The sequence below is a fragment of the Diachasmimorpha longicaudata genome, chromosome 9, assembly GCF_034640455.1.
Source record: "Diachasmimorpha longicaudata isolate KC_UGA_2023 chromosome 9, iyDiaLong2, whole genome shotgun sequence".
Classification (NCBI taxonomy): Eukaryota; Metazoa; Arthropoda; class Insecta; order Hymenoptera; family Braconidae; genus Diachasmimorpha; species Diachasmimorpha longicaudata.
The window spans coordinates 2726874-2748860 of record NC_087233.1 but is presented as its reverse complement, the minus strand read 5'-3'; the positions used below and the strand labels follow the sequence as shown (position 1 = coordinate 2748860).

The window sequence follows — 21987 nt, the reverse complement described above, 5'->3', positions numbered from 1 at the left end:
GGATCACCAGGAAGCTGAGATAGCCACTTCGCATCCAGCTACATCCATCAATCCAGAGACAACTCAACGGTAAGCTCCTAATATTTTGAATCGTCAGTCCTTATATTTTTTCGAATTTCCGTAAATCCCTTCGCCTTTTCCTCGATCACAATGGTTGAATTAACCGAAGCTCAAAAAGCGAAACGCGCGTCTCTAATCCAAGCTCGCGGTCAAATTAAAGCAAGAATAACAAGGTTGAGCAACCACTTGAAAACCGCTGGACTTTTCGCGAGTAATGAGACGATAAATCGAACGTTACCAAAAATCGAAGAGGGCATCGCGAGTCTCCCGAACATCGAACACGAACTCACGATGCTTGAGCCTGAGGGAGATCATGTCGAAGAAGCTGAAAACATCAGATTTGATTACGATGACATGCTGGTGCTAATTAGGAAATTCAGGGATCCTCATCGCGAAGCCTTTATCGCGAATCAAGCTCCCGTACGAGAGCATTCTTGTCAGTCAGGATTAAGGACTACGGATTACCTCTCCTCACTGCCAAAGGCGGAGGTCAAAAAATTCGACGGGAAATTGGAAAATTATCGTCCGTATCGCGACTGGTTTTTAAAATTCATCCATGAACGTGAGGGCTTATCGGATTCCCAAAGATTAGATTTTCTGACGAGAACGTTGACGGGAGAACCCTACATAATGATTAACGCGTTTAAAACGACTGACGAGAATTACGCTGTAGCATGGAAATTACTGGAGTCTACATACAATATCGAATATGTTCTGATTTTCCGCCACTGTGATCTCCTCTACGACACCCCAGCAATGAAAAATAGTTCCCCCGAAGAAATTCGCAAGCTGGTCAACAGCTTACAAACACATATTCTCGCCATGAAGGCACTTGGAGAGCCAGTGGAAAACTGGAACACGCTCATTTCTCACATTATCATGAGAAGAATGGACACGGAGACTGAAAGAGAATGGAACAGATCCAAACAGGGAAATAGAATCCCAAATTATGAAGATCTGTTGAGCTTCCTCCGAGAACAGGCCATCCATCTCACCTCGTCCAGGATCTCCAGAACGAACCAGACCCATAGTTCCAGTGGCTCACAAAATAAGCAAAAAAGAGGAAACCACGGAAACAGAATACAGACACTGCTCACTGGGACAGAGCTGAAAAATTGCCCAAACTGCAACGAGCAACACTCATTAGAAAGCTGCGAAAAATTCCTTGCGCTGAGTGTCCCAGCTCGAATCGATGCAGCCCGTGAAGCAAAATTATGTCTCAATTGTTTCCGCGGGAATCACAGGACTCGTTTTTGCAAAGCAGATAAGTGTAGCATCTGCAAAAAATCACACAACGCCCTACTGCACCTGCAGGGTGATGATCTGAAAAATTTCCGGACCTCATCGGCATGACAAGAACCGATAGTTGCCTCGGATACACCTGCGGCGACCGTTCTCATTGCATCCCTTCCTAATAGAGATGCGATCGTCACCGCAGTGATCACGGTGCTCGACGCTGCGAAAAAACCCATCCGTTGTCGTGCCATTCTAGATACTGGGTCAAGTTCGAACTTTATGACAGAGAGCTTCGCAAACCTATTGAAATTGCCCTTAGAAAAGCTCAAACTGTCCATCGAAGCTATGACCAATTGCGATTCTTCAACCAATCATCTGGTTACGACAACGATCAACTCAAGATTAAATGGATATGCCAGGACGCTCAATTTTTTGACCGTCCCAAATATTGGTAATTTATTCCCCATGCAGCCTATCAACCGCAGTGACCTCAACATTCCCAAGCACCTCAAATTAGCAGATCCAGCCTTCGATCGACCTGCACCCGTTGACATCCTCCTAAGTGTTGGAATCACACTCGCCTCCATCTGTCAAGGTCAAATCCAATTGAACGACCCCGGGGAGCCAGACATGATTCTACAGGAAACTCGTTTTGGATGGATCATCGGCGGAAGTGCCCTAGCGAAAAAATCATTCACCAGAAAGAGTCCAGTGCAATCGTGCATTACTTCCATCGACACTGAGCTAAAAAACTTCTGGACAATGGATGATTTCAACACTTCCGTGCATCTGTCGAAGGAGGAGCAAGCCTGTGAGGACCACTTCAAGGAAAATACGACACGTGACGCAACGGGGAGATATACAGTGGCCTTACCATTTAACGGGAAGGAGTCGCAATTGGGAAACTCTCGCGAGATCGCGAAAAAACGGTTCAGATCGTTGATGAGGAAATTCCAGCGCAATCCAGAGTTGCAAAAACAGTATTCTGCAGTGATGCAAGAGTACATCGACCTGGGCCATATGTCGGAAATACCTCAAAACATTGAAGACGAGAACTGTTTTTACCTGCCTCATCATGCCGTCGTAAAGGAGACCAGCCTCACGACCAAGGTTCGAGTCGTATTCGATGGGTCCGCTAAAGGGGAGAATCATCTCTCACTCAATGACACTCTCATGGTTGGACCCACGATACAAGAAGACATTTTTTCGCTCCTTGCTCGTTTTTGCACGCACCAGTACGTCATCACCGCCGACATTGAAAAAATGTATCGGCAATTCTGGATTCGTGCAGAGGATCGACGGTATCAACGGATTTGGTGGACGGATCAAGATGGAAATGAGAAGGTGTTCCAATTGAACACCGTTACCTTTGGCCTTTCTTCAGCTCCTTATCTAGCCATCCGATGCGTCCATCAATTGGCCGATGATGAGTGCCAGGAATTTCCAAATGCATCAAGAATCCTCAAGCGCGATTTCTATGTAGATGACTTACTATCAGGAGCTGATTCGTTCGAGGAAGCGTTACAACTGCGAGACGAAATCACCGCATTACTCCAGAAGGGACAGCTAAATCTACGGCAATGGGCCTCCAACGATCCTCGTCTTCTACAGGGATTACCTCAAGACAGCGTTAATTTAAAATTGAATATGTCTCACGACTCAACAGTAAAAACACTAGGCCTACATTGGGACTCATCGCGTGACGTAATCGTCTATACGATCAAACCGATCCCCCTCACTGGAAAGATCACAAAGCGAATTATATTATCGGAGGTGTCCAAAATTTTTGATCCTCTTGGATTCCTTGGCCCTGTGATTATCAAGGGGAGGATGATTCTACATCGGTTATGGATCGAAAAACTGGGTTGGGACGATTCCATTCCGCTGAGCATCCTTACCGAATGGAAAAATTATACATCTCAACTGCCCCAGCTAAACAATGCGTCTTTTGATCGGAAGGTCATTATTTCTGAAGCTAGAGACATCCAACTACACGGTAAACGAGCACATAACCAACTATCACGCGGGAGCTCAAACCACCCTGTATGCCTTGCGGAGAAGGTATTGGCTGGTGGATGGACGACATCAAGTACGGAGGATCATCAAGAACTGCACAGTTTGCGTCAAGGCTGATCCACCGAGGAGTGAATACATAATGAGTGATCTCCCAAGATCTAGAGTCACCGAAGCCAAACCCTTTAGTAATGTCGGCGTGGATTATTGCGGCCCCTTCTTCATTAAGGAGAAAAAATTCCGCAACAGGAACCGCGTGAAAGTATGGGTCGCGGTATTCGTATGCCTGGTGGTCAAGGCCGTCCATTTGGAGGTCGTGACTGATCTCACCACCGAGGGCTTCATCGCAGCCCTTAAACGATTCATCGCTCGTCGAGGAAAACCTGTCCACATTTACTCCGACAACGGCACCAATTTCCTCGGAGCCAGCAACGAACTCAAAGAACTATATTCATTTATCCAGTCCAAGAAATATAATGACGAGATCCATCAGCATCTCACTGCTCAGAACATCACCTGGCACTTCATTCCCCCTTTATCACCTCACTTCGGAGGACTTTGGGAAGCCAGTGTTAAATCCTTCAAGTATCATCTAAAACGCGTTTGCGATGATTTAGTAACGTTCGAGCAATTTACCACTCTTGTGATCGAAATCGAGGCTATTCTTAATTCCCGTCCTCTCACTCCTATCTCCTCTGATCCCAATGATTTGATTGTCTTAACTCCCGGTCATTTCCTCACTGGCGATTCATTAATGAGCTTGCCAGAACCAGATTTTAGCGAGACTCCCGACAATCGTCTGTCATGCTGGGAATTGATCCAGAAAAAACAGCGAGAATTCTGGAAGAGATGGTACAAGGAGTACCTGAATGAGCAGAATCAGAGGCACAAATGGAGCCAAGGAAGCCACGATATTCGAGAGGGTACTATCGTCATCCTGAGAGAAGACAACTTACCACCTCGACAGTGGTCTCTAGGTCGCGTTACAGAAATTTATCCAGGGGCTGATGGGATCATTCGTGTAGTGAAGGTCAAAACCGCTAAGGGTGAACTCAAACGGAACATTAGAAAATTATCCCCGTTGTTGAGTGATGAAACGAACTGAATAGACAGTGTAAAAAGATTATGTGGATAATGGACAAGTTCAATTTATAAACTTTAGTGTGCATGAATGTGTGAGGATCTTAGATGTGTAAAGAGAATGCGATCTCAAATTGTTTTGATAGATTAAGTAATAATCTCTCAAAAGGGGAGCGTGTTCGGTCGCATATATAGTCATAAATAGTTATTTTTTCGACAGCTGGGGAAAACTTCTTTTCCCCCATTTTTTCTCTTATGTTATCAAATAATTAACTCATTTTAATCCCTTGCCAGTCGACGCAAAGCACGTACAAGTCGTCAAACCATAAAATTCTGCTTCTAAAGAAAACCGTGACTACACTTTCCCACGAGTTTTGTCTATTGTCCTTAATATTTTCCCAAATTCCTAAGAGCTATAAAATTTTCACGAATGTCCTCTTCCCGAGAGTTTATGAGGACCCCGTTTTTTTGCTCTCCGCGTCACAGCGATGGACCCAACCGAGCCATCTGCAACGCGGCAGATTTACTCCCTGCAATAGTTTTTCCCTTCAACCAAGAAATTTTCCTTTCCCCCTCTCTTCCTACCAAGGAACAATTACTCACACCCACTTTTCCAGTTTTGTAATTGAAGAATTTGTAGCCGTCAGTACACCAAAGGATTTCGAAGAGACAACCTCGTGATACAACCCTCTGTTGTAATCCAAAAATCGGGAAAAACATCTATCGTGTGAGAGTTATCGAAATAAGTTTTGAATATTGTGTGTTGCGTGAAACCTAATTCATTAATTTTGTAATTGACTATTCTAATAAGTTTTTAAATAACCATTTCTAAAAATACAACCTAAGCTTTTAATAAATCGTGGCTAATTATTAAAATCCCGTTTATTAAAACCCACCTATCCTTCTGCTTTCGGGTCACTCGTCGTTGGCAGCAGTACGGAGACAAACCTGACGTGCAGAAACTGCATACTTGGACCTTACAACCCAAGGAAGGGTCGACATTAAAAAAAACCAAATCGACTATCGCGTCAGTTACCCCGTACAATTAGATAACAATACCCGACTCAGTTCGTCAGAATGCCTTTGCCCGCGGTGAAAATAGTTGACTTGCTCTCAAGTTCTTCACGGCATTCGCTGCTAAACGAATTTCCAGAAATCACGAAACCGGATGGTAGGCTGAAGATGTGTGCATATACGACACAACATCATATCCGAACTACGCCCAGATCACCAGCTTCCTTCCACATACACCGTTTTGCCCCTTACAACTTAGATTTCTTAGGAAAAAAAATATGAAGAAACACTCGATGATTAATTAATTTTCGCGTAATTGACACGCAACAGGCTTAGTTCTCCAGGATGTCCAACGTTGGCGTTGCACAGCGTTCAAGCAGACCTCAGTCCTCACCACTCCATCTGGAGACCATGAAGGGCGGCGAGTAGTGACCATGTGAGGATTATCAATCTCTTAATACCAGAACGATCCGTGCTAAGTATTCGGTTCGCTATTTGGAGGGTATCATGGCAAACCTTCACGGGAAGTCGTTTTCTTCGACGATAGATCTCGTAAAGGCATTTCACCAAATCCCTGTCGCACCAGACGATGTTCAAAAAAATACTACTAGCACGTTGTTCGTATTGTTCGAATTCCCTTTCATTGAAGTGGTTCGTCGCGGGTTTGCCTGTAATCTAGTCGCCAATCGAAGGTGAGACACTCATGGAACGCTCTAGAAGCGAATTTGATTTTCCCCTCTCCCTCTCCGGGTAGCTCTCGATTCTCGAGAGCGGTGCTCGTCAGGGTATCTGGCGTAGAACGCCGTGGTATAGAGTCAAGCTAAGTGTTTTCAATTTTTGCAATACCCGTCAACCCACCAAATATTCGACTCGCCCTCTCTTAATGATAAAGTGACATTAGAAGCATTAATAACGTGTTCACTGATTATTGACCTTCGTCTCACAGAGTTTTCCTCCTCCTCACTGGTCAAACTGAATCGAAAATCCACGAGATCAATTGAATACACTAACACCTTTCATGACTTTCATGACGAAGTCATACGGAACTTCCTGTTCGCATTTGTATACATCGATGACATTCTCATTGCATCGAAGAGTGGAAAATAGCATTGTAAAAACCTCCGAATACTTCTCCAGAGACTTGGGGGGTTTGGCCTGGTCGTCAACGTGGCGAAATTATTCCGGAGGAAGTCGCAAGTTCTTTTCCTCTGTCACGTAATAAACGAGCGAGGAATTAATCCTCCGCCAGACCGAGTTAAGGGGATCGTTTCCTTCCTACAACCAGCATTCATTAAGGGGTTACATGGGTTTCAAGGTTTCAAAAAATCGATTTTTTTTTGTCTTATTAAATTCTATAACATCTCTAGAATATTGTCCTAAATTTTCAAGTTGATCCGAGTAACAGTTTCGGAGATACAGCCCTGAAAAGACGGACGCTCGAGGTCAGGTAATTCAAAGTGTCTAGAGCCGTTTAAAGTATCTAGAGCCCAGATAAGCCAGGGTTCGTCATCGACAGGAGCAAAAGGATACCCTGGACATTGCAGCTGCAGCAGGTTGTCTACTTTATGGCCCAGGAATCGACGATTCAATGTAAGTTGAAAAAAAGATTTTTTTTTCCACTTTTATTGTCTCCAAAACTTCAAACGCGTTTTTCTCAAAACTATATTTTCAAAGTCGTTTGTCAAGATTTCTCGCGAACTACTCAACCGATCTTAATGAAATTTTACACAAGTCTTCGAGATATCATTTACAAGGTCTTGAACGAAGGATTTTTTTTTTTAATTACAACTATTTAAAAATAAAAAAATTTCGAGAAATTTTCATCAAAATTTGCATTTTTTTATAAAAATGTCTGCCAAAAATCGAATTTTCATTTTTTTTTTCCTTCGTCCAATACCTAGTTTGTTGTCTTTACTAAAACACGAATTTTTTCCTTTCATTTCAGATAATCCTGAAAGAAGTTCTGCTGACAACGCGGAGGCCCCTTTTTTCCGAGGGACTGCCGGAAATGGCGTCGTAATGGCCGCCATCTTGATATTTTTTTTTGAAAATTTCACAAAAAGTTTATTAAATATGTATCTTTTAAATAATAAAAAGTTTCATCTAAATATTTCATTTTTTATGTGCAAAAAAAATTATTGAAAAAAGGCCGTTTTTTGCCCGAGGAAACCCATGTAACCCCTTAAGCAGTTGCGCTGTGTTTTTGAAGGAGTCAACTTATATCAAACGGTTTATCAGGAATGCTGCAGCTCTCTTAGCCCCTTTGAATGCTTTATTCTTGCAGGGCCTCAACATTGAGGGTAGCCATCCTGTCGTATGGACTCCACAACTGCAGAACAGCAGTCACTAAGGCCACTCTGTTGGCACTTTCAAACTGTCAGGCAGAGCGAACGATCTTTACAGGTGCCTTTGGCCACACAGTCGGCGCTATGATGCAGCAGCTTGTTATCAATAACTGGCAAACGTCTGTTCTCTTCAGTCGCAAACTCACACTGAACAACACAAAATGTTCAATTTACGATTCAGAGAGCTGCTTTCTCTCTTTTCTATACGGAATTGAGAGTTCGTTGATCTACCACAACACCAGTGTATTCCCAACATAGGATCGCTATCGGACTCCTCCCTTTTAGCGGGTTTTGAGGAGTAGACGGCTTTTGAGTTTCTGGATGTAAGTCGAGGACACTGTTAAATTGTTGGCTCGCCGGGTTCAACTTAGCCTAGTCTGGTCGCTGCAGCGTCAGAAAGGCCAAAATAAATCTTATTAAATCATTTAAAAAATGACAAATATCACATCACTCCGAATCATTGCAGTTATAGAATCTTAACACGAAATTCAAAAGCAAGAAAAATAAAAAAAGCAGAACATGAAAAATTGAAATTAAAAAAAAAACAAAAAAGCTGGAAAGCATTAAAAATTTAAAAAAACTACGAAAAATTGTAAAAATCAATTGAACATTGTGGGAATCATTTCATTGAAAGTTGCAAAAGGACAAGGAAAAATTTGATAAAATGGGAAAAATAAAACAATATGGAATATAGAAAAAAAAAACAATTTGTTGTTTTCGTAAGGGTTCGTTTGGCCTTTTCGATTCAACAGTTTCTAAATTGCTTTAATAAATTTTTGAAAAAATGTCTCTGAAAGTTACCCCGAGATATTTCAAAATTATCTGAAACAGAAAGATTTGATATTGCCTAAAAAAGTTTGTTTTATCATTTCGTTTTTGATCTCATCAATCCAAAATTTTAGATGATTGAGATCTCATAAATTAGGGGAGAGGAAGCGTAGATCACGGAGGCTGGACCCCGTAATATATTGCTTTCGAAATCGTAATTCACATTTTCAAAAAAACGTAATATATGTATTGAAAAATTTCATACATTAAATTTTAAATCTCGTATATTACCATCAGTTTTTTTCTGTGTGTATGCTTTCGAATAGCTATTTTACATATTGGATTTTATTTCTGGAATAAATTTATTTACTCATTTTTTTATTTATTATTTGAAACAGTTCAATATAATACAGCTTTCATCATGACGTTATTGCTATAGTTAGTCTTTTTTTAAAGTCTTTCTATATTATGGGCTGTTTACATGAGCAGAAATGAGGAATCTACGAAATTATATAGAACCAAACCAATTCTAATTCTCGTGTAATTCAATGCAATGCATATTCCTAAATCACATCACATTTTCAAGCTTAATCCAAAGACTTCACGAGATTGTACCTGTTTCGCGAGTAATAACCTATTCGATTCTAATCGAGTGATAAATTTGTTTAGTTGACTATACAAAATTAAACATGGGAAACGTGATACGCCGAATATATCTTTGTACCACATATGAAATTAATTGAAAGGGGGACACGAACAAAAATAACGAAACACTCAGACTAGGAGAATAAAAAATGTCGGACACACAACACTTATTCAACAATTAAATACTACGATTTATTCACTAGAAACGGGATACACTTAATAGTGGTGAAAATTGACGAGAAACTTCGGGGGTCGAATAATAACTAACTTAGAAACTAAAAATCTGAAAAAGTATAAATCTGACGAGGAAAATGAGAAGAGGGAGTACATCTCGAGGATGAAAGATGAAAGCGAAAATGTCATTGGTTAAATGAAAGAAAGAGGAGGGTACGATCGAAAAAGAGGGAAAGGGATTCGTTCAATTGGGTTTGCTATAAAAAATGCCAAAAACTGGAGAGTGGGGGTGGAGGAACGCAGGGGCGCCGGTGGGTCAGGTGAGGGACTGAGTGGAGGTTTAGGCCTGTCTAAGCGGGTGATAAAAATTGAAATGGATTTAAAAGGTCGGCGGATTAGGGCGATTTTATACAGGTGAATTTTATAAAGAAACGGAAAATTGCATGTAATAATGGGAGAGAATGGATGATAAAATGATGAAGGACTTGTGGGTAAGTCAAGAGGAAGAAATTTTTTGTTAGCATAGCAAAATTGTCTGGGTTTAACCCTTTCGCTACGGACGCATTCTCCGGCGCGCTTCTCTCGCTGAGTGAGCCGCCGCGCCAAAAGTGTGCATTTGGGGAACAACTGCAATCGCCCGTGATATGCTCAATACCGCGGTATCTTACACAGAGCGGGTGTAGTCGCTCGTAGAAAGGAAATGGTAAAAAATTCATCATATAATCTAACAAATATACTCTGCTCACAAAACTTCGCGGGTGACTATAGTCACCGTTCGTATATAGCGAGCGTCAGGGGTTGGGTGACTATAGTCACCGCTCGTACATAGCGAGCGTCAAGTGTTGGGTGACTTAAGTCACCGCTCGTGCATGGCGAGCGTCAGGTGTTGAGTGACTATAGTCACCGCTCGTAGCGAAAGGGTTAAGAATATAGCTGGGGTATTTTTGTTAATGAGTTTGAGGAAAAATAGAAACGTTTTTCCGCATGCTGTGTAAAGTAATAAAGGAGAGAGATCGGGACGGTGTTATAGGCAAGATAATATGAATATAATAATAAAAAGAGGATTCTATACTGTCTAAAATATCTGCTCAATTTGCGACAAAATATACATTTCGTATCGGCACGTAACAATACCTGAAAGAATTATAGGGAATTCCAAAAAAGGATAAAATTACTTTAACAGAAGAATTTGTAAAAAAAATGGCAGAATGAAAATTCCTATTTATAAAAGTAGAAGCACATAAATGAAGTTCGTCCGAGTCGAAATCGCGTAAGGTCTTCCCCATTGGCCGATTAAATGAATGAAGTTTCGCGTTAGTCGAAAAGGCGAAAACGTTCGTGTTCCTAAGAGCATCCATTGTGGATCAAGTTAGCTCTCTCATCATATTTATACCAACGACTTTCACATTCGTTCTTTTACGGTGTGATCGCCCTTCATCAGTCTATGAAAGCACAAGCACATAAATTAAATTAAATTAACCACAGAAGTCATCGACTAACTTCATGTGTAAGACGTTCTCCTAATTGGTCCATGTGTTTGAGGCGGGAAATCAAAATAGGGCGCGCGAAGCGCGCATTCGGTCTCGTATCATAAAAATTAAGATACAAGTTATAACCGTTATGATGATCTCTCTACTGCAACAAATTAGGATAATAACAATTAAAATAAAAATAAATACAGCCCAATTAAAGTGAATAAAACTAAAAATTCACGAAGATATTCATGTAATTACTATTTTCAAAAAAGCAGCAATGTACCAAATTTCTCTAAAAATGGAAACAATATATGTCTCCATCACTTTTATTTCCAAACTCGATCTGTAACATATTCAAAAGAGCTTTTCAAGCTATCAATCAAGTTATTTCATAGATTTATTTGGATTTATTCTGAGACAACCAATTTTTAACAAAAACTTGAAAATTTCAAAAGTCAATGAGAACTACATTTTATTTGCCGTCAATTTATAATGTTAAAGAAGTGGTAGCTACATAAAAGCAAAGAATGAAATACATCAACCGATTGGTGAATACTCAGCAAAACACATGTACGACCATGCACACATACATATTCACATGTCTACACATCACGACAATCGTATTTTCGGATTTTTTGGATGACAATGGATTAATATAACACAAAAAAACTGAAACTTGAATTCCGTAATTACTAGGCTTCCCTTCGCAAGCAGAAACATAATTAATGAACGTTGGGTAATCGATATTGGTACTGAATCTACAAACAACGAAACAGATAATAATGTAATACGATCACCGAAATGAATCCCCTTATCAGTGTTATTGACTCGTCGCCGAATTGCGTCAGCATAAACTCTCTACTGAATATCATCATTTCAATGAACCTTTGGAGCTGGCGCACGTTGGCCGCCGATACTCTACGACAGTGAAAGTCTTACTCGAGTTATTTCAATAACAGGTGGTCAGTTTATCGAGGAAGTTACCGATATTGCAGAGAAATTGAATCGATCGCATCTACGCTAACCGGAGTGATAACAAATCTTGACCAGATGATGGCTTCTGCTGGGCGATTTTCATTTATAATTAAACTGGTAAGACTCTGATAATTGATTATTCATGATTATCAATGATGTATGGAACACGTGACCATTGTAAGTGTTTCTACTGAAAATCGTTCTGAATGAAACAGATAAGAGTCGTTTGATCCCAACATATCTGCCTTTATTTGTTGATAGAGACCACAATCGAGATTATTTGGTGCTTCCACGACGAGACCTGGCACCGTCGTTCCTTTCAAACTGTCTGACATCGGCGAAGGGATTCGCGAAGTTACGCTGAAAGAATGGTAGAAAAAAGAAGAAAATCAAACATTTAATACAAGTAGAGAAGTATTCAATAATAGATACAAAACTCAGATTTGACTTGGGAAAATTTAAGTGACGGTTTCGACATTTTTCACAGCCCTTTGAACGAAATATTATAAAATATTGTAAGAGAAATGCGAATTTTGACGTAACAATTCGTGTTAGAAAAAAGCAGATGACCGACCGTATCGCCCAAGTGACTCTCATAACTTGTACTCTCTCCCTAGTGACCCTTCTGACGCTTGACCCTCCCCCAAGTGACCCTTGTGACTTTTGACCATCCCCTATTAGCTCCTGGAACATTTAACTCTCTCCCTAGTGATGCTCCCCCGAGCATAGTTGTTTCTTCCCTCATTTCTATGAATTCTATTAGTGGTATGCTTCCCAATGGATCCAGATGAACTCTGTTTCAAAAACGAACAAGTGAATATTTGTGACGTAATTTGCAATTTTTTGAAAATACTACCCGATGCATCTATACATACAGACATACCGATACGATCTAACAATTTTATTTATGTCATTAGGTCTGATAAATCGCCATTCTAACCTCACTTCCGATAGCATCCGGCCATAAAAGTATCACTTGACTCACATTCATGAAATTAAAGTTTTATCGTTTGATGACAAAATCTTCTATTTTGTCACTTTTGCTACGTTCAGCCCATGTGAAAAAAGTGTCTTTTGATTTTCCTATGAAGGAAAAATCAAAACTTGTAAACCAAAGGTCATAACTGAAAAGATGGTAATGAGTGTGATTGGCAGGCCTCGGTTTCGCCTCCGGTCAGCTACTCCACACTTGTCATCACTCCATCGCACTTGTATCGGAAGGGAAGGTGACCGATCTATCGATTACGGCCAAAATATCACAAACCACAAATATCACAATCGAAGATATCATAAATAACCAGATCACAAACAAAAATATCACAGTCTACATGATCATAAATCCTTAAAGTCTCCTTGTTGTATAAAAATTGAATGCTAATTCCAACTGGTCTTTCTGCTCATGTATCAATCAGATAACTCAGGAAATATATAATTTTGTGTTTCCATGAAAACTCAAAATCCTTCGAACCACAGTCTGAACTATCAATTTTTTTCGTAAAGTTATATGGAAAATAATCCTGTTTCTCTTCCTACCTATGCCAAAATCCTATTCAAGAATTTTCTGTGACGTCACAAAATATGGACCGCTATATAATTTTTGCGTTTTACATGTGACATTTCAAAAAATGTGGAATGCTTTCACACACTGTATGATGTATGTACGGAATTTTTGTTTGTAATGTTTCATATGTGATGTTCTTATTGGTGATATTTTTGTTACTGATATTTTTGACGTAATGTTGTCCTAATATTTTTCCCCGTGATAAAAAGTACTGTAACCGTATGGAAATCTTTTATTTTTACACCTAGGTCGGAAACCATAGATTATGTGACTAGGCGATAAAAATATCATTTGACGAGTGCGGCTTCATCATATGAGTTAAATGATATCGGACCGATTATTGGACCCGAAAACCACGATTAATCCAAGTGAAGCGAGATTAGAATCGCAGTTTATTGCCCCTAGTGACATTTTTTATTATTTTATGCATTCAGACTTATGAAATAAATTATAAATTAGATCCTTACTTCTTCAACATTCAGCAGTCCTCAATATCCTTAAATATCTCATGTAAATGAGGTGAGAAACAAGTCAATTGTCAATATAATCTTTATCTCCAAAGATTTAAGGAAATAGCGAATTGCATAAGGTGGACAATAGCCTTCACTTTGTAGTCCATTAATAAGTTTTTGAAAATACTGGTTGTTCGTTCTTAAATGAAGAATCAAACGGTTGGATCACGTGCTTACTCAAATAAATACTCGATCATATTCTGTAACACGTGATATTTTTATTTTTAACCACAAAAAACACTTTCACAATTGTTATAAATTTATAATTAGGATTTGAATAAAATCGGAGGAACTTGACTGTTGAATGCAATGATGGGACTATTTGCAGCGCCTCGATCAAGGGTGACATAGGTTCCGATTAGTTCCGCGTTGTTACAAAGTTGGAGACTAAACTTGAGATAATTGAAAATCAAATGTCTATTCGCACATAAAATGATGAATGGAGTGGGGAAGGCATGACCATAATAAACGAGGGTGGACAATCGGGTCTTACTTGGGCCCTGGGGTCTGCGATCCATGAGCGACCCCGCTAAATACATAAATGACGTAAATAAACGGCGGGATTTCGGGTAAATGATACATTGAAAATGTTTAATAAACTTGGGGAATCCCCGCTAATAACGATCAAAGGACATGTATAATTGAGGACATAAACTGAAAATTTCAGAATTAGCGATAATACGTTTTATTATCGCTACATCTGAATCTTATTACAATAATTGTGGGATTCTCGTGAAAAAATATTCCGCGACGGAACACTGGTCCTCGAGAGGAGAGGTCATAAATTTTCAGATGGTTCACTGCGTCTGCAAGGAGTTGATTCGACATACCCAATCCTTTTCAATCAACTGGCTCAACCATAATGATCAACCCTGGCCCTTTGCAAGCAACACTTTTTGCTATTTTCACATATAATACCACAAGTGGTTCAAAATTATCGAATATTTCCCGATAGATTCGTTGCAAACAAATGAAGGAGTCAAGTTTTTCAGGCTAAAAAATCACGAGTGCGAAGCACGAGTGATTTTTCCTGAAAAACTTGACGACTTCATTTGTATGCAGGGAACCTAGAGGGAAATATTCTATAATTTTGAAGCTCGAGTGGTATTCAGGGGATTATTTTTCCTATCCAAATTTCGGCCAAGAGAATTGTGCCATGACATGAAAAGAGGTTTATTTGGTTAAGTGTCGTTTGTTTATCAACATTATCAAAAAATTATCGCATATAATACCACAAGAGCTCCGAAATTATCGGATATTTCCCGATAGGTTCGTTGCAAACAAATGAACGTGTCAAGTTTTCCAGTTTAAAAATCACGAGCGCGAAGCGCGAGTGATTTTTCTGGAAAACTTGACGAGCTTATTTGTTTGTAGGGAACCTTGAGGGAAATATCAGATAATTTCGAAGTTCGAGTGGTATTCGGGGGATTATTTTTTGCATCCAAATCTTCGCCGATAGAATTGCACCATGAGACATAATTTTCAACGAATTGCCATTTAATCTGTCAGATACAATTGAGGGTTACTTCATCATTTGTTTTTTTTTATATAGGCAACATGCAAAATTTCCAGTGAAATTTCCAAGAATTTCCGCTGAAATACCGTGTTGGCTATACAAAATAACGTCGAATGGTGCAATCCTATTGGCCAAGATTTGGATGGGACAAATAATCGCTGAAATTCGAGGTAGGCTATACAAAATTTCAACAAATGGTGCAATTCTATTGGCTGAAATTTGGGTGGGAAAAATAATCATAATAATATTCAAAGTCATTGATTCCATTACGAGTACTCATTTCCAAAACTTTCCTCGGTACTAGTGAATAATTCTCACTTAAGGTCCTAGTGACCTAAAAGAAATCCTAACGAATATGGCTTTTGCTCGTCGCTATCCGATGTTGTTTTTCTCACTCCACTCGATCAGAAACGTCTTTTCGATTCCATTGACATGAAATTGCTATTGAGACCTAATGACCTCATTTACTGTTTTGATCGTTTTCCTTTAGTTTTTGCCGAATATTCATGAAACCGCTGATGAGAGTCAGACTGATTTCCGCTGGAAGTCACGTTAAGATAATCATTTAAAAAAATTAAATTGCTTCGGTCGTTCGCAAAGAATCATTAAACACACACACACACACACACACACAAATACGCGGAAGAGGGGGGGTGCGTCTCTAAAATCATATGAAAATGGTACTGACAGTCGTAAAAAATCAAGATATCGTTCAATTAGCACATCTAATTTTCAATCTGATTACAAAAACTTCCGTCTGAATTGAGAAGTTGGTGGACATTTACCTACATCTGTCTCATCTATTCTGCTTCAATATTGCGAAGAAGATCCGCAGATCCTATTGAATATTTCTTTCCGTAATGTGAAATGTTGTTGAAATAATATAAAATTTGAGGCGTTGGAAAATAAATGGAAGCATGCATGGTATAGACTATCTCCAACTATAAGGAGATCTTAATTTTAATAACAATATTTAAGACATTCTTAAAATATCTTACAAAGAGAAAACAGATTCAATTCCTAACCTTTAGATTCAAGTTCTGATACACGTGCGACAGGTAATTTTAACTCGTGTGATTGACAGCCCTCGGCTTCCTCTCGAGCCGCCAATGACACACTCGCTGCCATCTCGTCGCACTTGTATCGAAATATACTATTTAATTGTCGTATTTTACAACTAATTTTTTCTGTATTTTGATAACTTCCCATGATTTTTCAAGATTTCCTTTTTTATCTATTTTTTGTGCTCCTTCTTCATCCCATATTTATCTCTGCCTACACCACTTCTTTGTTTAATTAATTCATTTACATTTGGTTCCATTTATTGACACCTTCACCTTTCCATCTCTTTCATTCTCTCACCCAACCTTCATTCTTCCTCCCATTCCTTCCTTATTTCTTCTTATTGCTTCCTTATTTCTTTTTCTTATTTTTTCTTCAAGGACAAAACTGTTAGAAATTTTAGGTTGAATTTTCTAGAACACTTCCTTATAATTTATAATACATTTAATTTCCATGGAAAGCTCATCATCTTTCGTTATTGGATATTCAGACATTCCGGGGAAAATTATTGATAACCATCAATTCCAATTCCATTCTTTCCAGAAAATGGAAGGCCAGAAAATTCTGGTGCTTGAATTTTTGAAGAGCGATACTCAAGCAGATTTAGGGGAAATAAAAAAAATTTCTTGGACATTTCAATGAACTGTGGAATTCTCGCCTTCGTGGTATTTAAAATTCTGAGATTTCACTGAATTTGCACTAAATCTCAAACTCCTTGATTTCTCTCTTTCCCTAAATCATCCGAGGTCTTTAGTGCTGAAAATTGATGATCAACTGCCAACGAAAATTAATTTTTTTCTAACAGTTGCGCCACAACACGAAAAGTGGGAAAAAGGAAAAAATCGTCAACTATGGAAAGTCTACTATTTGAACCAAGATGTGAAAAAATTTCAACCCACAGTTTAAATGTTACCCAACATATTTTAATAATTACTGTGACATTGGAATCTCAATTTGTTATTATTCACACCAATGAATTTTTAAAATGAGTTGAGAACGATCTGTGTGGAATGACAAATGTTTATTGACAACATCTTCGATTTTAGGTTTGTCAAACCCGGTGATAAAGTCGCCCAATTTAATGAAATATGTGAGGTAGAAAGCGACAAGGCGTCAGTAACAATAACCAGTCGATACGATGGCTATATAAAAAAACTTCATTACAAAGTTGATGAGGTAGCACTCGTAGGCGATGCCCTAGTGGATATCGAGCTTGAGGATGACGATACCAAGATAGTTAAGGAAGACTTAAGAACCAGTGAAGCTCCCCTCCATCTCCATAACGAAATTGAGAATGATGATCATGATAAAAATACCAGGGTTTTAACGACGCCAGCTGTTCGAAGAATTGCAGCTGAAAATAATGTCAAATTGGAAGACATTCCTGCGACGGGAAAGGCAGGCAGGATTCTCAAAGAGGACATTCTCAATTTCTTGGAAAAACGAAGAGAAAATAACAGGGAAGAGTCAGTTGATGCAGTTCAGGCTTTTGACAGAATCACCAAAAGCGAAAATAATGAAGGAAATGAGGTGGACGTTGTTACCCTGAAGGGATATCAAAGACATATGTGGAAGACTATGACACAATCACTTGTGAGTTATTTTTATTTAACTAGAATTCAGGGCGTGCTCGACATACAGAAAAAACTAATTGTATAGGACAACATTAAAACATAACAATTACATAATAATTATTCTATTCTTTATGAACTTTAATGTACTCGTTTCATAGTCATTTTCTGTTTAATCAATTCCCTGGAGAACTGTTACTCTTTCAGTACAATTTTTATTGACAAAACAAATAGACTAATGACAAGAGATAAATTTTTGATAAAACGTCCACACTGAGAGAAAAATATAATTTTGCCAATCATATTTGTTTTGGACAAACAAATGCCCAAAATTTCTATTCATTATTTTTCCCACCCAAATTTCAGCCAATAGAATTGCACCATTTGTTGATATTTTGTATAGCCTACCTCGAATATCAGCGATAATTCTTTGATAATTTTGGTAAACAAACGACACTTGACCAAATAAACCTCTTTTCATGTCATGGCACAATTTTCTTGACCGAAATTTGGATAGGAAAAATAATCCCCTGAATACCACTCGAGCTTCCAAATTATAGAATATTTCCCTCTAGGTTCCCTGCATACATTTGTTTGCAACGAATCTATCGGGAAATATTCGATAATTTTGAACCACTTGTGGTATTATATGTGAAAAATCCGCTTGAACTTCCGGTCAGAAGAATATTTAATTGGCAAAATTATATTTCATTCTCAGTGCACACCCAAATTTTTCATTGATACCTTTTTGACGTCAAAATTTTATAAGACCATTCTCTGGACTAGATGCTCAAATCACCGAAATTTGTAACTTCTCTCATCCACTGATCACATAAAATTGGGAGACGTCATTCAACTGAGTTTGTGATATTTTATTCTACCAATGTATTTTTTCTCATTTCAGAGTATTCCACATTTTGTTTATTCCGACGAGTGTGACATAACAAAACTTTTAGAACTACGAAATGATGTGAAAGATTTTGTAAAGTCAGATGGTGTATCACTGACCCTCATGCCATTCTTTATGAAAGCTGCGTCAAAAGCTCTGGAGAAATATCCCCAATTGAATGCGTGGTTGGACGAAAACACACAAAGCTTGAAAGTTTTCAGACGTCACAACATAAGTCTCGCTATGGCTACACCTGAAGGCCTCGTGGTGCCGAATATCAAGAACGTTCAGGACCTTTCCATTACTGAAATCGCCCGGAAATTGAATAGACTTCAGGAGCTGGGGAAACAGGCTTCATTACCCCTATCTGATCTCACTGGCGGTACTTTTTCACTGTCAAATATAGGAGTTGTAAGTATGACCATTAAACCTTTAATTTGCATTCAGGAAGTTACCCAGGAAGACGATTGTCTGGCTCAATGGAGCTCCTCCAAATTATGTTAATATGGTGGGTTCTCTCCATAGAATAAAAATCGTCAGTAGTGTGAAATGTTCCTGGGCTCACAGAAAATATTCATCGTAAAATAAGATATTTAAAACGTATTTTACGTGATTTTTAAATACGTAGATTACGATTTTAAAGGCTAAATTACGTCTTTTTTGAAACTTAAAAGACGAAATTGAATTGAAGTTCTATTGATTTTTTTCTTTCAAGGTCGGTGGAACATATACAAAACCTGTTATTCTTCCACCACAAATTGTGATTGGAGCCATTGGAAAAGTTCAACGAGTTCCTCGTTTTGACTCCGAGGGAAATACAATACCTGCGAATATTATTTACATCAGTTGGGCGGCGGATCACCGAGTCGTTGATGGTGTAACAATGGCCCAATTCTCAAATTTGTGGAAACATTACCTTGAAAATCCTTCTCATCTTTTGGTTTAAAATCCACTATTTTGCACTCGAGTGCCAATTTGTAGATGCACAAATAATCCAGAATAAGGATCTGCGAAGAGATATCGGGAACAGATAAGAATTCGATGGGTCTAAAATATTTTCACCTTTAACAAGGTCACTAGCTCTGTGTTAAGTGTGCAGTTCCCTATCACGTTGTAATAGTTTTTTTTTCATTCAGTTTTTTCATGAAATAATGTTAAGTGTACAGTACAAGTGAATCTGCATTCACTTAAATAGCCATCCCATACTCTTACGTTGCGTTACGAGCCACTTCACCTGTCACTCTAAAAACCATTCCAAGAAAAAGAATAAATTTGGGTCTTACAACTCCAAAAAGAATCGATGAACGAGTGGATTACGAAGGAAGCACGCGACAAATTTTAAGAAAAATTGGAGCGACTGCCGCAAATGGTGACAAATTCGGGGAATCATTGACAATTATAAGATTTCATCAACTCAATGAATTAAAAAAAACTAGGGTTTTCATGTATCAAATTAAAAGATTCACTTTGAAAATACACAATTTTTTTTAATGATATTCCATTTGTTTTTCATTCCTTTATTTACATCCATGCTCATTTGCTTAACCACTCATAATAATCGCCAACAAAAAAATTCCTTTTACATTGTAATACATTTAAAAATCTCAAACATGATGATTTTTGTTGTCTTTTTTCAACTACCTAAATACAAATCATTCAAAAAACAATAGTCAGTCTGTTTAGTTTGAATAATCGAGGAAGTATTAACGGAGAGTCATACAACGCCTCATTATTATGTACAGTGTTTTAATTTTTAATTTTCATTAACTCATGTTTTTCAATCCCCAACAAAGAATACATTGAATCGTCCAAAAATTGATAGAACTTTTTTTTCTTATGTACCGGCATTATCTAGTATCTCAACAACTAACAGGTTTGAGGGAGTATTGTGGAAAAAGATCGTAATTATTCAACTAAATTTCCCGATACGGGTTCTCTTAGTAGTGCAGAAGACCATATCCTACCCGGAATGGACGTCATCTGGACAATGTTGATTCTAAGAGCAAGATAATTCAAAAGTATGGCGATTTTCTCCATAAACTTATGAATACACGAATTAATGAAACGATTTACGATAATTTTTCACCACAATTCTCACGGTATAACTACAAATACTCATAATATTACTCATATAAACGAAAAGAACAATCTTCAATCACGCTCGACGTAAGGAGTATACATAATAAATATATATGTAATACACATATTTTCTTTCGTGCCTCGAAGAAACGACGAGTACATGACTAGTCATCTAATTGAACGCCTAGAATCTCTTTTAATCCTCGGAGGAGGAAGTCCTATCAACACTGGTCTCTATATAACGTTGCATAGAGATGCGTACGTTCTTCCAACTGATTGTAGTAGAGTTCCCTTACAAGGTAGGTACACCAGGGTGATCCCTTCTCATTTGGATGACATTTATATGTTATGGGGATTAAAACTTCAGGGATACGCCATTTTCTTCAGGAGCCCATACGCCCGTTTAGGGGGTGAAACGAGGGCTTATTCACGGGTGAAATTACTCTTGATTAAACGCACTTGTAATCACACATTCATCAACTCGACGATGTAGAAATACAATTTCTCTGGCTTAGGGAGGTCAAATGAAGGATCTTTCTTGCTGATTTATCAGCCGAGTCGATAACGAGATTAAAAAGTACATAATCAGACTTTATTTTACCTCCTAGGGTTAGAGGTATTGCCTTCAGACTCAATGGAAAATGTGAAAAAATAGGAAAAACTAATTTAACCGATTATCATGTTTCAAAACAAAAATTAATTTTAAGCTTTTAATAGAGGATCATTAACGATTGGTTTTCTACTGAACTTTTCAGTACTTTACACTCAGAAATGCGCCAAGTTTTAGTAATTGATGAGTTATTTATTGATTCCTAGACGATTAAATCTTATGTAACTTCATGCGAGTTGTTCTTAAACAATCGCGCTGATTATTAGTGAAATCGAAAAATTGAAATCATATGTATTCATATGACAATCCTATGAAATCACTTGAAATCACATAGTGCGGAAAATCACTTAAAATGCCTCTGACATCAATTGAAATAAAAAATTACTATGTCATGATTTGTAC

The 21987-nt window shown here is 38.3% G+C and overlaps 2 protein-coding genes and 1 long non-coding RNA gene across 4 annotated transcripts; 2 read left to right on the top strand and 1 right to left on the bottom strand.

Moving 5' to 3' along the window:
- Nucleotides 1–579: 579 nt before the first annotated feature.
- On the top strand, nt 580–3861 carry LOC135166291 (uncharacterized). The gene has a single exon (XM_064128414.1). The coding sequence runs from the start codon at nt 1576–1578 to the stop codon at nt 3427–3429; it is 1854 nt and encodes a 617-aa protein (XP_063984484.1). The 5' UTR covers nt 580–1575; the 3' UTR covers nt 3430–3861.
- Nucleotides 3862–11684: 7823 nt separating this feature from the next.
- Nucleotides 11685–13101, bottom strand: LOC135166272 (uncharacterized). Of its 2 annotated transcripts, none has more exons than XR_010299645.1 (2): nt 12726–13101; nt 11685–12145 (listed from the first exon to the last, which is right to left on the bottom strand). It is a non-coding gene; the product is annotated as an uncharacterized LOC135166272 (long non-coding RNA). The 2 variants fall into 2 exon arrangements; XR_010299646.1 differs by having other exon boundaries at nt 12771–13101.
- On the top strand, nt 11767–20384 carry LOC135166271 (lipoamide acyltransferase component of branched-chain alpha-keto acid dehydrogenase complex, mitochondrial). Its single transcript, XM_064128384.1, has 5 exons — nt 11767–11902; nt 12047–12156; nt 17483–18029; nt 18912–19307; nt 19612–20384. Exons 1-5 carry the CDS (start codon nt 11861–11863, stop codon nt 19840–19842), a joined length of 1326 nt encoding a protein of 441 aa, XP_063984454.1. The 5' UTR covers nt 11767–11860; the 3' UTR covers nt 19843–20384.
- Nucleotides 20385–21987: the final 1603 nt, after the last annotated feature.